Below are 15,012 nucleotides of genomic sequence, written 5' to 3'. Positions count from 1 at the left end.
AGAGGAATGCTCCCATATTTTTAACCCACTTCATACTGTTTGACTACTATTGCTTTATCAAATGTTTCAAACACCTGGTTAAACTTTGTCCCCCTCCGTTTCAATCGTTCTTTCTTTTTGAACATACATATTACGTGTGGGGGTTTTTTCCTAAGTTTCACTTTTATCAAAGTAACCCATGGCCATGGTGACATGTCAAGTAGTACCCAGGAGCATTTGTTGAAAGCTCCCCACCCTGCCCATTTCATCGTCCCGTTCCTGGTGCCAGCCTGTGTCAGGCGCGGGGGGACTTGGAAATGGCCAGGACACTGTTCCAGCCTCTATGTCGCTCCCACACAGGGGCAGAAGACAGATGTGGAGACAATCTATGTTGTAAGCCAGAGGTGACAGCATGGCAGGCCTCCTGGAGGAGGTGGTCTCTGAACAAGGCCTTGTGTGCCATGTGGTGGATGGAGATTCGCCTTTGGGGGTCAGTGCCCAGATCCTAGGCATGATATAACCTTTTCTTTTGCTGATGCAGCAGTCACTCAAGGATTCTGCCTGTCCCTGTGCTGGGAGGGCACTTGGATGTAACCACTAATTCTACTGCCTCTGATGGGGAGACTTGAAAAGCCTTGGTAAAGACCGTGTAAATAGTGCAGGGGTGGCTCCATCCACCCACCCACCCGCCCATCCAGGAGCATTTATCAAGTATCTGGTCTGTGCCAGGTACTATTTGAAGTGCTTGGAAGCCTATATGTTAGTGGGGGGCATCCAACGATAACCCATGAAGTTGGTAAATCATATAGATGCTAGAAGGTAAATGGGACTGTGGAGCAAAGAACAAGGAACAGCAGGGTGGCCAGGGACCTGGGAATGGTGGTGGCGGTGATGGGCTCCCAGGGCCCCCAGAGGTGGAGGCCGGCATCCGGGGCGGTTTGGAGGAGAGCTCGTCTGAGGCAAGTGGATCTGGATGAACATACATCTTGTGTCTGATGGAGGGAGAGCAGACTTTTACAGCCTCCATGAGAGCGGCTGGGCGATGTCTATCCAAGTTACTAATGCACACACAGCTGGACCCCGCGATTTCACAGGCTAACCCTACAGCCAGCTCACAGCCCTGTGAAATGATGGACAGACAGAACTGTTCACGGGAGCAATGCTGGGATAGCAAAAGGCTAGAAACGACTCAATGGTCCATGTGCTTAACTAGTTCCTTATACATGTTACGTCCATCTTGTGGAATACTAGGTACCAGAAGACAGAATTACATTCTGATATAAAAAGCTTTCCCAGATGTGTTGCTAGAAGAAAAATAAGGTGCAAAACAATGTGTATAACATGCTGTCATTTATGTGAAAGAAATGACTATAAAATGTATGTATGCAGACCATCTCTGAAAGGATATAAAGGAAGCTGGCAGACGCAGCAATTGCCCTGGGAGAGAGGCAGTGGATGGCTGGGAGGTGGGGTGGGAAGAGGTTTTTCACTCTGTTGCTTTCTGTACTTTGGGAATTTTGAACCCTGTACATATAACCTAAAAAATAAAATGAAATTTTCAATTAAAATGGCCAGCTGCCGTTGGTGCCCCACCCAGATCCCTTTACCAGCTACCAGCACAGCCTCCTCCCATCTGCCGGGAGCGCTGGCTGCAAGCGGCACACAGCTGGCCCGAGTCTCCGGGGAGCAGTCCTTGGTCCAATGGGGGCTGCCCTGCCCCGGAGGGTATGCCTCTCCCGTCTCTTGAGGGCAGCCCGCGGCCAAACAACAGACCGGCCCCGCTTCACGGCTTCACTCTGGGCTGAACTCTATGGTGCAATTCACGCCCGGAGCTCCCCATGGGACCAGGCTGCGACCAGTCTCCAGCAGAGACCACGTCCTTGCTTAGCTCCTTCCGCTGTCTTGTCCTGTGCCCCTCCCTCCCTGTCAGGTCATTGCGGAAGGACACTTCTCAGAGACCACACGCATTTGAATTCTTGACTCAGCTCTGCTTCTAGGGAACGTGATCCCAGTTGCCTGTCCTAAGGGAAGGGAACTACCTGGAGTTGAGCCAAGTGCTCTACTTGTGTCAGCGCAGCGTCTTGTGGAGAGGGGGCTCTGTCATTTTCTCCATCTGACCAATGAGGAACCTCAGAAGTCCCGTCTCCAGCTCAAGAGCACACGTCCGGGAACAGGACAGCCGCTGGCGCCCACACTTCTCCCACTACGCCTGCTCCCTGTTACACAGAAATCTTTCTGAGTCCAGACTTGGCAGCGCCTCGGAACGCAGGGCTGTAGCTCCTGTACGTGGTTCCCCCCACAGTCTTCACTGCCTGCGACCAGGGGCCGTCTGAGGGGCAAATGTGAGGGACAAAGCCGCTTAGGGTGGTGAGCCCTGGAGGGCACACCTGGGGCGGGCTGTCCTGACCCCAAAGTTCTAGAGATCTCAGCTGCCCTCCATCATGTGGAATCCCAGCTCTAGCTGACAGCCTGATGTCCTTTTGTCCAAGAGAGATATTTGCATACTTCCGGCAATGGGGAGCTCAGTATCTGACAAGGCAGGCCACCACAGCTATGGACAAGGTATACAGGGCAGAAGGGTTTTCCCCGCTTCATCCTAAGTGTGGTGGAGGACACTGACCCTCAGGGAGCCAGGCTGCTCCCCAACCCCGGAGGGAGCCCCACAGAAATGGGGACTTGGGCCTCCTGGGCTCCATCTTTGCTTCTCCTTTCCCCTCAGGGCACTCAGTGCCCTGACCCCCTCTGGCTTCTTCTCCTGGGCCTTCTTGAGCACATTTTATTCAGAGCTGCTTCTCTCTCTCTGTTCCAGTTTGATGGTGACAGTGCCTACGTGGGGATGAGTGACGGAAACCCAGAGCTCCTATCAACCAGCCAGGTGGGTGCCCCGTCCTTTCTGAGCATGTGTGGGAGGCCTAGCCTTGGGTTGGCTGCAGCCAGGCTCATTCCAGGGTGGGGGCGTGAGGGGTGCAGAGTTGTGGACACAGCCCACCCCTGTCCTCTTTCAGAATGATCGAGGATATCCGTTGAATTCCCTTAAAAGGGACACTCAATCTAGGACTACGTTGTTTTCTGTAAATCACCTACCTGGCTGCTGGTGCCTTAAAAGGGAATCATTACAAACTTGATACACTCAAACTGTGTTGTCCACATTCCCTGTGCACAGAGGGGAAGCTTTCAGCAGCAGGGAAGAGAGACATCCCATGCTCCCTGGTGCTGCCGGCCTCTTGCTACCACACAGTGCCCATGGGGATGGACACTGGTGTGGAGGCACGCACATCCGTGCAAGGCATGCAGGGCTCTGCTGCTGATACCCTGGGGAGGGTTGTGGACATGGCAGTGCTCCCCACTGGAGAAGGGGGCGAGTCATCTCGGGGCACGGCTGCCCCAGCCCCGGCCCCGGCCCCAGCCTGGACCTCTGGAACTCCCAGAGGTCAGCTGGAATCTGATTTTCCTCCGAGAGCCTGATCTCTAAAAATTAAGGTTTCTTCCGGCTGGGAGCATCCTCATTATACACTCTAATGCCAGAAAGGGTCCTCAGTGCTGGCCGGGACGCTGGGCAGGGTCCTCACTTCAGGCTGGGATGCCAGGCAAGGCCCTCACCGCAGGCTGTGGCAACCTGAGGATGGCTCCCGGAGGCGGTGGTGCCTGCAGGGAGGCAGCAGCTCAGGGTGCTGGATGGAAAGCCAAGGAGCTTCGTAGCGACTGAGAAACTCCAGGAGCTGGAGGGCAAGCCTGTCCCTGGAGCTGACCTCCACGCTCTGCCTATGCAGCCATGCTGGCTGTGGCGATCTAGGTTGGGTGGGTGGGATCATAGCCAATACTTCCCAGCTGGAGTAACAGAAGCCTATTGATTCACAAACATTTGCGTGTCCTACTACGTGGCAGGTCCTGTGAGGGACGTAGATGAGTAAGACAGGGCCTGTGGCCCCTAGAGAGAACTGCCAGTGCGGGAAGACACTGTAGTCTCGGCAGGTGTGCAGCTACATGCAGGGCGTGCCACACGCCCACCTGCCACTGCAGGGGGCTCGTGCGGGGCCACCATGTCATGCCCTCCTCTTGCCTGTGACCGTGTGAGCATCATCATGCTGCTGCAAAGCTGTCTTTATATTGCATCGACCTGTGCCAATCTGCAAGACGCTGGTGGGCAGGACTCCAGGTCCTAGAAATGCTGCTCATGTTGGAAGAGACCTCCAAAGTTATTCTGTTGTCCCTAATCAGCCCTGACTCACAGAACCGCCCGTTGGGGGAGTCGGCTCTGGCTCAGACCCTGACGGGGAGAGTGTTGGCACTGCGCTTCCACCAAGAAGGGACTCTGCGTCTGCTCTAGGCTTGGGCAGAGGGGGTGCAGGGCAAATAAAGTCCCCCCCACTTCAAGCTGTTAACAGTAACAAGCTGACCTGTTCACCCCACACTTGTCAGTTTGCAAAGTCATTTTCTCAGTGGTTATTTCAGCTGATCTTCACAACAGTCACGAAGCGTAGTAGACGTTATTGTTAACCCTATTTTATAGATGAGGTGACTGAGGCTTGAGGATGTTAACTGATTCCTCCAGGGAGCAGTGCAGCTGAACTTTGAACCTGCACAGCAGCGACTCAGGGCTGCACACATTACCTTGCTGTGCGTGTGGAGAGCTCCCGTCTCATCTCAAGGCTGCCACCAACTTGTTTGAGTCTAAGTGTCATTCCTCAGAGATCCAAGATCCAATTTAGTTCCCCTCCCCGTGATTCTTACTCACGGTACCGTGTCCTTTCAATTCATGACATTTTTACTGTTTATGGTTATCTGCTTACTTGTGTAATGACCTGGTTAACGTCTGATTTCCACTCCAGACTGCGACGACCATGCCTGCAGGATCTGGTCTCTCTTTTTCACTGTTACGTCTCCCCTTTTAGCACAAAGCCTGGCGTGTAGAAGCCACTCAAGAAATATTTGTGTAATGAGTGAATGTAGCTCCTTCTCTACCTTCAGTTTTCCTAACAGTGAAATGAGGTGGTTGGACTCACAAGGGTCTTTCCAAGTCTCTTGTGCCATCACTCAGAGACTCTTCCTAATTTAGAACTTTATAAAAAAGACATCAAGATTCCCTGAGATTGGCTAAGTCCACCTGGGAGCATGAGCCAACCTTGATGTGAACAAATTTAGTGATTACAATCTAGACTTCTTATAGTATATCGGTTAGCTTTTGCTGCATACCAAGCACCCCCAAACTTAGTTTCCTAAAACAATGAAATATTCATCTATTTCATATTTCCATGGGTTGGAAGTTTGGTTGGCTTCAGCCAGGTGGCTCTTCTGATCATGGCTATGATCATTTAAGTAATAGCAGAAAGCTGCTAACTCAGCTGTAGGCTGATTAGTATAGGGGGCTCACTTCTACTCCAGATGGTGTTTTGTCCTTCAGCAGGCGGGCCTGAGATGGTTCACGCACTGGGAGAAAGGTTCCCAGAGCAGCAAGAGCAGAAGCTGCAAGATCTCTTGGTGAAAGCAAGTCACAGGGCCAGTCTAGATTCAAGGAATGGAGAAATAGACCTCCCCTGTTAATGGGACAGGCTGTAAAGTATTGTGGGCTTTCAACAAACTGGCACACATGGGAATCGTGTTGTTCGTGCCAATTTTCTTAAGAATAACACACTCCTCTGGGACCTGCAGCTCCCAGTGGCTTGGTTGGGCTCCACTGGCCTCTAGGTCTTAATGGCAAAAATTCTGTATGTTTCCTTCCAGTCTTTTCCCTGGGGCGTTTGCTTGAGCTCACACACGCACATTTGCACACAAACACCCTATCACAGGGTGTTGCCTCATCAACTGCAGGAAGCCTATTGTCCCAGTTACTGAAGGACTGACATAAGCATAAGTGGGCAAAACGAAGGTCTCGTAGCCAATAGAGGGTTCAGGGGACAAACTCTCTAAATGGCATTAAATGCAGTTTATAAATACAGTTAAATACAAGGTTTACCCATTCAGCAAATGTTTATTGGGCACCTATTATGCACAAAGGCCTGGATGTAAACTGGGAGCCATTTCTGGGAGATGTTTCAAAACATCCATTTTCATCATGTTGAAAACCTGCTTTTCCTGAAACTTCATCTTCTTTGTTTAGAAACTGCAGCTGAGACAGAGGTTCCCTACAGGATATGTATCAGCCAAGTGTGTCCCCTTTTAAAAGCTTTCAAACCAGCCCTTTGGGGCTTGAAGTTTCTTTTGCAAATGCACGCTCCATTGTTTGGTTTTTGCAAGTCTCCACAAAATTCCTGCATAGGTGCCTTAGCTTTCAGGCATGATCACTTCCCCCACCCTCACCCTAGACCTTGCATTTCTTTTGTACTAAACTTGCCTAGGTGGTCTGAGACTCAATGCAGTTCTCAGGTGTGGCTTCTGGCCTATCAGCATCTTCTGCGGGTGGAAAGCCTGGTAGGGATCAGCCCTTCCCCTGCTGGGAGCACACCCTGCTCAGGAATTACAGGGGTCAATATTTCCTGGTTATGGGGCTTGGGAAGAGCCTCCCTCATCCTGGCAGGAAGGTAAAGAGGAAAGGAACTGGGCTGGAAGCTCAGCAGCCCTGGGTTCAAAGCCCAGCTCTTCCACATCTCCTGCCAGGAGCCCCTAGGTCGGTTAGGGCAGCTTCCTGCCCTGTGGGGAGAGTAACGCCTGCCCCTGAGGGTGTTGTGAGGGGAACAGGCGTTGTGGGTCCTGTTGGTGCCTCCCCCATTTTCCCTTCACCTCCAGGGCAGCTATTCACAGCCAGCTGCCCCTTCGCTGCCCTTTTTCCGGAGAACCGGCCTCTGCCAAATGGGCCCTGTGAACCGGGAGGGGGTGTGGGCGGTCTGGAAAGCCAGACCTGTGTGTCATGGGAGACCAAGGCTAGCTCTCCCCAGAACTCCAGCCGAGACCACGCCCTCACTCGGCTCCTTCCCCTGCCCTGTGATGCTTCCCTCCCTTCCCTTCTCCTGAGTCACTTCTCAGTAAGTCACGGTCATTGCAGTTTCCACCTCAGGCTCCTCTGCAAGGGAATTTGACCCAAGATAGGATGTAAAGTACCCATGTTCCATAAAACGTGCTATGGCTTATTTCTATTGTTTCTTATTTGTAACTTGATGTGCTATTTTTTAAAAAGTACGTGAAAAGTGATTTTATTTATTTTTAAATTTTTAAATTACAGTTTACATTCAATATTATTTTGCATTAGTGTTAGGTGGACAGCATAGTGGTTAGACAATCGTATGCTTTACGGAGTGCTCCCTCTGATATTTCCTGTCCCCACCTGGCACCATACATAGTTGTTACACTGTGATTGACTGTTTCCTAGGTTGCACTTTATTATTTCTATTGTTTTTATTATCATAAATAAGGCTTTGGCTGCACAAGACAAATCTCCGGTCACCTCTTGTGCTCATCTCCAACTCCAGGCCATTGTGTGCACACTTCCCTCTGATAGGAAGCCCCCAGCCATTTTGACCCAACACAGGCCTGTTTGTTCTTTCAGGAATATCGCAAATGTCCCCTCCTCGGCACAGCCTTCCTGGCTGTGGGTAGAGTTTCCCACTCTTCATGGCTGTAAATACTACTTCAGCTAGGGATTTCTGACTTTGTCCTAAGAGTTATTGGAAGAACCGTGTGTGTGTGTGTGTGTGTGTGTGTGTGTGTGTGTGTTGAGAGAGAAAGAGACAGAGAGAAAACTGGAGCACGACTATTTCTAGCAATTCAGTTATTCAAAGCAAGTCACTGGGCTTTGTTAGTGAGAAGGAGAAAAGAGAGAGATTGATACTGAATAACATGATCAAATTTGTGGTTTTAAAAGCTCGCATGGTGAGGGCAGATACAGGGAGACCACAGAGGAGGATGTGCAATAGGGCCCAGTGAAAGGGTGATGTGTCCTCGATTGCAGTAGAGCAGATGGAAAGAAGCAGATGATCAATCTGAGATACGTTTTGGAAATCCGGTTGGTAGGTCTTGCCGATGACGGGTGTAGAGGGACAGAGAAATGGAGGGGCACGGGGCGACTCCCAGCCTCCTAGCACGAGCCCGTTTTCCAGCACAGTGGTACCATTTCTGAGTTGGGAACAGCCTGGGGCCGTGCCGGTTGGACGAAGTCAGACTTGGACGTGTTGTATGTGAGATGCTGGCCCAAGTAGGTAGATAGCTGTCAGAGTCCGGAGCTCGAGGAAGAGAGCTTGGAAGTCCTCAGCCCCTGGTATTAAAACCTTGAGAGGATGAAACTTGCAAAGAAAGAGGAGAGTGAGAAGAGCAGCAGGCCAAGGACTTAAATTTTGAGCTCTAACATTGGAAAAGAAAGGAGAGGAGGAAGAGAAGACTGTGAGTAGGTGGAGAAGGAATGGCCAGAGACGCAGGAGAATGTGGGGTCTGGGAGGCCAAGAAGGGCTTGGGGAGAAATGATGTGGAGCCACAGCTCCTTCCCTGTCACATAATCAACGTGAACGAACTGAAAGATTTATGTGTACTCAAAGAAACCATAAAGACACCAGAAAAAAGCCTTTGGGATACTTTACAACTTTGGAGTGAGAAAGACATATTTATGCCTCCAAGTTTTAGAAGAAAAGACTTAAAAATTTGACCATAAATTAAAATGAAAAAGAACATTTGCATGGCCAAAACAGCATAAGTGAAGTCAAAAGACAAATGAAAAGTTGGGCAAGAATATTTTCAACTCACAATATAGTCAAAGGACTCATTTCCTTAACACATACAGAGTCCCTAGAAATCAATTAAAAAACTTGATAGAAAAACAGGCAGGAGATACGAACCAAGAGTTTACAGAAGAAGAAATACAAATAGATCTTAAATATATGAAATGATGCTAAAAATAGCTCATATGAGAAACAAATGAAAATGATCATTTTTACCTATTAGATTGGCAAAAATCCAAAGGTTTGCCAGAGCACTCGTTCGGAGCACTCACTCGGCTGGAGCACCTGTGGGAAAACAAGCACTTGATACATCATCGGAGGGAAAGTAAATTGCTGTGACCCCTATGGAGGGCAAATTGGAAACATCTATCAAAATTACAAATGCATTAACCTCTAACCCAGCAATTCCCTTCTTGAAATATATCCTACAGATATATTTGCACACATGAGAAATGACATAGTCAAGATTATTCATTTTGGTATTAATAATGGCAAAGGATTAGAAACAACCTAATGTGCCATGATATGGGACTAATTAAAGAAATTATGTACATCTATAAAGTGGAATACAGTGTGGCTGTAAGAAAGAACGAAGAAACTGAAGTGATATGGAAGCTCCTTAGATACGTTATTTACTGGAAAAAAGCAAGGCAGAGAACAGTCAGTACAGTATGTTACCATTTGTGCAAAAAAGGCCGTAAGAATGTATGTCTCTCTGTGTTTTTCTTTGATTAAAGCAACTCTGGGGGATATATGGACATTAGTAACCTTGGCTTTGTACATTGTGGGGGTGTGTATTTGTGTATGTGCACATGTTTGTGTGTGTGTTACGGAGACTGGGCAGATGGACTAGGGTAGAAAAGAGACTTTTTCACTGTACCTTTTTATATTTCAGGTGTTTTAAATGACTGGGGTTTATTATAACTTCAAAAAGTTCAATAACATATAAACAAGGAGGAGAGGGTCAAATGCTTCTGAGGGATGGGTTGAGATAAGAGTTGAACTGTGTCTAACAGTTTGAGGAAGAGGGAATCCATGCTGGACCACAGGGAAAGCAGTTGGATGTGTCGGGGGTGTCGCGCAGGCCCCAGGACGGAGGGAGGAGCGTGCGGTGCGGGTGTTAACAGTACGTACAGACGGCCTGTGAGAAGTCTGGCTGTGCAGGGCATGGGCGGGGGCCTTAGCTCAATGAGTTGAGGACTCTTTAGAAGAGATTTTTTTTTTTAAAGACAAGAGAGTCTTTAGAATGTTTAGTCGTTGATGGAAGGAGACCAGAAGAGAGGGTGATGTTCAGGGTTCAGGAGAGGGAAGGGTGAATTGAGGGTTTCAGTTTGGGGAGAATTTGGGAGGGACTGGGTCCTGCCCAGAGCAGGACAGAGGTGGATAAAGGAGTGTGGTAGCATGGTAGGTGGGAGGGCTGAGGGCGGAGGGCAGAGGGCGTCCGCCTGCGGCTGAAAGCACGTCTTCTCCGAGAGGCTGGTGCGTGGGTCAGCTGCCGAGAGCCAGGGCCCTGGAGGTCTGAGGGGTGGAGAGGGTCTGGGATATTTGATGTGGCACGTGAGAGACTGAGCTGTCAGTGCAGGTGCTGTGGGTGCAGACAGCTGGGTGAATCCCGAGCAGGGATTTGCCAGGCTTGGGTACCAACACGGCACTCCAGCTTTCTTAAGATTTTTGTTTTTTTCCCCAAAGAGAGACTAAAGTGAAGGATCAGGGGATCTAGGCTGGGTGAGGAAAGAGAGGGTGCCGGGGTCAGAGAGTCCTGGAGGGAGGAGCTAGATGGGCGGACACATTAATCTCAGAGTTGGAAGTGGGGTGGCGTTTCAAAGGTGAGCAGCTGTGGGTGGGCGTCGATGAGGTGTGGATCTGCCCGGGGGGTGGGGGGGAGGGGGGGGGAGCCGACACTGTGGAGCACAAGCCCCTGTGAAGTGAGGAGCCAGTGCCCAGCGTCAGCGTGGTGGCTGCTGAAGGGACCCAGGACGATGCTGGGGCGGCATGGGTGCGAAGCTGGAGCCTGGAACCGAGGGCTGGGAGCACGATGGGGACCGGGGTTAAGCACCAGACGCGTGGGCACCTTGAGCAGCTGGATGCTGACACAGCCGAGTCGGCGGAGTGGGCGGGTAGGAAAGGAGAATGCGGTCTGGTTGAGGCTGCGGAGAGGGAGGAGGCTGTCAGTCCCGTCTTCCAAGCGGAAATGCGCGGGCAGTGGGCGAATGGGCAGCTCATCCCACAACATGTGGAGGAGACAGGCTCCTGCTGAGGCAGGAGGTAGAGGGGAAGGCGGGTTATGAGCAGCGTCTGGAGAAACAGGGGAATTGTTGTTCTTAGAGTGGGAGTCCCAATGGCCCCTGGGGCTGTTTGCTAGGGGAGAGACACTGGACAACGGGGCATGAAGATTCAGGGGGCTTTCACCGGGGGACTCCTAGGGCCTGTGGAGCGGTGACACCTCCAGTTCTGAGCCCTGCCAGGTGTGAGCAGTGCCCAGTGTGGGCCCTTCCTGGAGGGACCTGCAGGACACGTGCTGGAGTGGAGTTACTGCATGGTAAAAACCAAGAGTCCCATTCCACAAAGTGTGGCCTGCCAGCGCCACACACCACGCCTGGCACACAACAGGCACATGAGGATTTTGAGTTAAGTGGATTCTTGCTCGTGGTTCTGAACACCACTGTGTTTGTGTGGCACCCTTCCTTCGTAGATTCCCAGGGATGCGTGGTTCGATTTTGTTACACTTGGATCAAACATAAGACTAGAGAGGGTCAGTGCTATCACCAGGAGGCCAGAAGACCAGGAGCTGGTCAGGGTCAGACCTGTAGTCCCTGGGCACTGTCCTTATGGCCTTGAGGGTGCAGCCTCCTTCCAGCAGGGGGCAGTGTAGGATGCCCAGAATGGGGAAAGAGCCAGGAATGCCAAGTTCCAGGTTCAGCTCTGCCCTAGACCCTCCTGTGTTGGTATCTCTCTCAGCTTTGGTTTCCTCATGTAAATAATGAGGGTAGGTGGCCTGTTGGCTTTTTCCAGCCCTAAATTGCTGATGACAAGAACATTTACTATCCAATCCCTTGGGCTCAGGCACTGGGGCTAAATGGTTTCCAGAGCTGGTCTCATTTCATCCTTGCATGAACTCTGTTGGGTAAATACTGTTGCTGTCCCATTTTGCAGAGGAGGAAACTGCAACACAGAACGACAGATTAGTGATTGAGTCTTTCTGAAACAAACAAACAGAAACACTTCCCACTAAATGCACTGGGTGCATTGTTGAAATCTGTAAGATTCTCTGCTCGGTAACTCTGGCCTCTGCGTCTGTGTACCTCGGAAAGGGCAAAGACGACATGGCTTTTATTGCTTTAATTAAAACCTGGGTGAAGAGCTCGCGATTCATATTAAAATGAAATGGTGTGCCGCCTGCTGCTGCGCGGAGGAGGGAGCCGCAGCGATTACTGCTAAGATTACAAACAATCAAAGAGAAAAGGCCTTTTGCAAGCATTTCCTATTAAAGCCACAAACATAACACTTTAAAAATAATTATGGTTGTGTTATCGGAACATGATTCATGAATTCTGAATAAATATGAGGGGCCTTAAAGGAACTGGTTTCAAGACCATAGATTTTGTTCAAATCTGATGAAATTTAATATCATTGCGCAGCTGGAGAATCAAATGCAAGGAGGGGGAAAAACCCCATCCTGTGTATACAGAAAGCATTGAGTATATGTCAGACTGAACGGATGAGCTTTCCTACGTCGGTCCTTACACACCTGCTCAGAAAAATGGAATAGCTTCTCTGGTTTTCATTGAGAGAAACTGCTGAGAAGGAGTTGGTACTTACACCTCGCCAATCGTAATTTTGCATTCCAATGGCTACAAATATATTTACTTTAAAGCTCTAGATTCCCGGCTATGAGATGTTTAAATATTTGAGGGCACCAGCACGGAGGCATTAGGGGGCAGATTTGGGGGAGGGGGCCTTTGTCTGCATGGATGGCACCTCCCCCGTAATATATTTTTCATACAATGCAGTGAATGTTTACAGCATATAGTTTTGTTTCCTTCCAACTATTATGAGAGAAATTGAATCCCTGGAAACATTCACTCTCTCTAAATGGGATGGAAACAATGAAGATGGTGCAGGAAGTTTATGGGCTGGGGGAGGGAACAGCAGTGGGATGGAAATGGGATTTCAGGGGTTTTCTTTAAAACGGCACCCCTCTCGCGGTCCCAGCCACCTGGAACTTAGCATCTTCTGGAGGGCCTGGGTCTCTTTGCTGGGGAGGATGGGGAAGTCCCTGATTTACCACATTTATTTATCACTACATGCCTGAGCAAGAAGTAAAAGGGAAGCCAGATGTGGGACCTTTCCAGAACGGTGCAGGGTCCCAGGCTTCTGGAGGATCAGAAGCCTGCTCGGGGTTCTCTTCCGCCTCTAACGCTGTGTGCCCCGGGGCGGGTCATGCGCCCTCTCTGAGCCCTGGTTCTTGTATCTGTGAGTGGGGGCTAAATGGGCGTCTCTTCGGGACCTTCTAGGTCATGCCTTGTGGCCAAGCGATTGGCTTCTCCCACCTGCCTGAGTCCTTAGGAGGGACAGTGGTCTGTCCCGCAGACCAGAGGCGGATCTCCCCAATCTGTCATGAGCGGTCCCGGTGCTGCCGGGGCCCCTGGGCCTCTGATCGAGGGTTTAAAGAGGTGCTGCTGGCCCTATGGGCTGTAAGGGTGACGACACAGAAGACAGGCTAACCTGGACTCAAATTCTCATCTTAACATGTCATGGCTGAGCGACCTTAGACCAACTTTCCCAGTTTCAGTTTTGTCTTTAAAACCTCCTCAACGTGATGTGGGGAGAAGTCGATTAGATACATTTATACCCAAAGTTATTATAGTGCTTTTATCAGTACATGGCAAATGGTAGTTAGCGTACAGTGCTATGAAAGTATCCATTTCATTGATGAAAAAACTGATTTTCAGGACAGCAAAACAACTTGCCAGCATCACCCATCCAGGACGCGGCAGGTGCAAGAGTCGGAAACATTGGTGAAGGGGAGGCCACTCAGCTATTTTATCTAATGAAAGTCAAATTATACCGAGGGTTAAAATGGAAAAGATGATATTGGAACAATCTTGCTTTTAAAATGCACCAAGAAACGCACCCTCCAAATAACAAAATTAGTAAAGACGCTTCCTGATCATTTTCAGCCTGTTGAAGATGCGCGACCCACACCCCCGGAGCCCTTCGCCCACCTGACCCGCTTCAGGCCCAGCCCTCAGGCAGCAGCGGGGTTTGCCAAGCCTCCTCGCTTTGCATCTCATTTATATTAAAAGGCCTTCGTGGGGTCTGGCAGCCAATTTCCCGTCTCTTATCTACTCAAAGCCCCTGGCTCTGATGGGGAACAAAGGTCTAGGGTGAGGTGGTTGTCCCGCAGGACCTGGCAGCCGTGAGAGCGTGCGGGCTCCCATGAGAGCGTGCAGAGCGAGGGGCTCCAAGTGCAGGCCTGCGACCACGGGACTCTTGCTCTTGCCTTGTTCTCACTGTGTGACCCTGACCGAGCTACTTAACCCTTCTTGGCCTCACTGTCCACCTCTGTAAAATGGGGGTGATACTGCCTCCCCTGCAGGTTAGTTAAGAAAACCAGAAGTGGGTATGGTTTAATTAAGCAGTGTAGTTGAGTTAGACTAGCTAAGCAGGTGTAGGTTAGTTAAGAGGACTAGTTAAGTGGGTATAAGGTAACCAGTGCTGCTTATGTTAGGAGCTTGATAGAGTTTTTGTTGCTGCTGCTGTTAGAATTTGCAGTGTAGAGAAGAGAAGCCACATCATGGAGGAGCTAGGAAAATGCCTGGCAGCTCCTATTTTCTGTGACCATATTTCTTTGTAGGACTGGGGTGAAATGAATAAGATGGAGCTTGTGTTTCAGGTAAATAGAAATCTAAGCCCAGAAACCCTCAAGTCAGGCCAGTGCTGGGGTCTCTGAGATGCCCCTGTTTGCCTGGTGGCAGAGTCTGAACGACCACCCAGGAGCACCGAGCTGGGTGTCCAGCTCCCAGGTGCCTGGGGGAGCTGGGGTGCATGGCCTCGAGGGGAGGGTGCTGGGGAAGGACAGGGAGGGGGACCATGGCAACGACCATGGAGACGGGGAAGGAGGGCCGTGCAGGAGTCTTGCTTTGCACGGTGAGCTGCGCTCTTCCTCATCCAAGTCCCCTCCAGAAAGACCTTAAGTGAAGTTCTGTGTAACAGCCCCGGGCCTTTACAGTGGGCCTGTGCTGCTCCTGGCTGCTCACTTTGCCGGGGTGGCCCTCAGGGCAGGCGCACTGTGGCTGGAGGGTGTATCTGTGTGCTGAGCACACAGGGAGCAGTTGTCATTTTATTCCTGCTGCCGGACTCCATCAACAACGGTCAGAGGTAGCAGTGG

The 15,012-nt window shown here is 50.4% G+C and overlaps 1 protein-coding gene across 3 annotated transcripts in view; it reads left to right on the top strand.

Annotated features, from left to right (window-relative positions):
• The window catches only part of TOX2 (TOX high mobility group box family member 2), a 106,827-nt gene that overhangs the window by 42,912 nt on the left and 48,903 nt on the right, over window positions 1-15,012 (top strand). For all 3 annotated transcript variants that reach the window (XM_054573401.1, XM_054573400.1, XM_054573402.1), the window contains exon 2: window positions 2,789-2,854. In XM_054573401.1, the coding sequence (XP_054429376.1) occupies window positions 2,789-2,854 (66 nt within the window). The remainder of the gene's footprint in view (window positions 1-2,788; window positions 2,855-15,012) is intronic.

This window comes from Pteronotus mesoamericanus, unplaced genomic scaffold (assembly GCF_021234165.1).
Source record: "Pteronotus mesoamericanus isolate MK-2021 breed Mesoamerican mustached bat unplaced genomic scaffold, CSHL_Meso_final contig_25, whole genome shotgun sequence".
NCBI lineage: Eukaryota > Metazoa > Chordata > Mammalia > Chiroptera > Mormoopidae > Pteronotus > Pteronotus mesoamericanus.
Note: the sequence above shows the minus strand (reverse complement) of the source record. Positions and strands in the feature narration are given on the sequence as shown.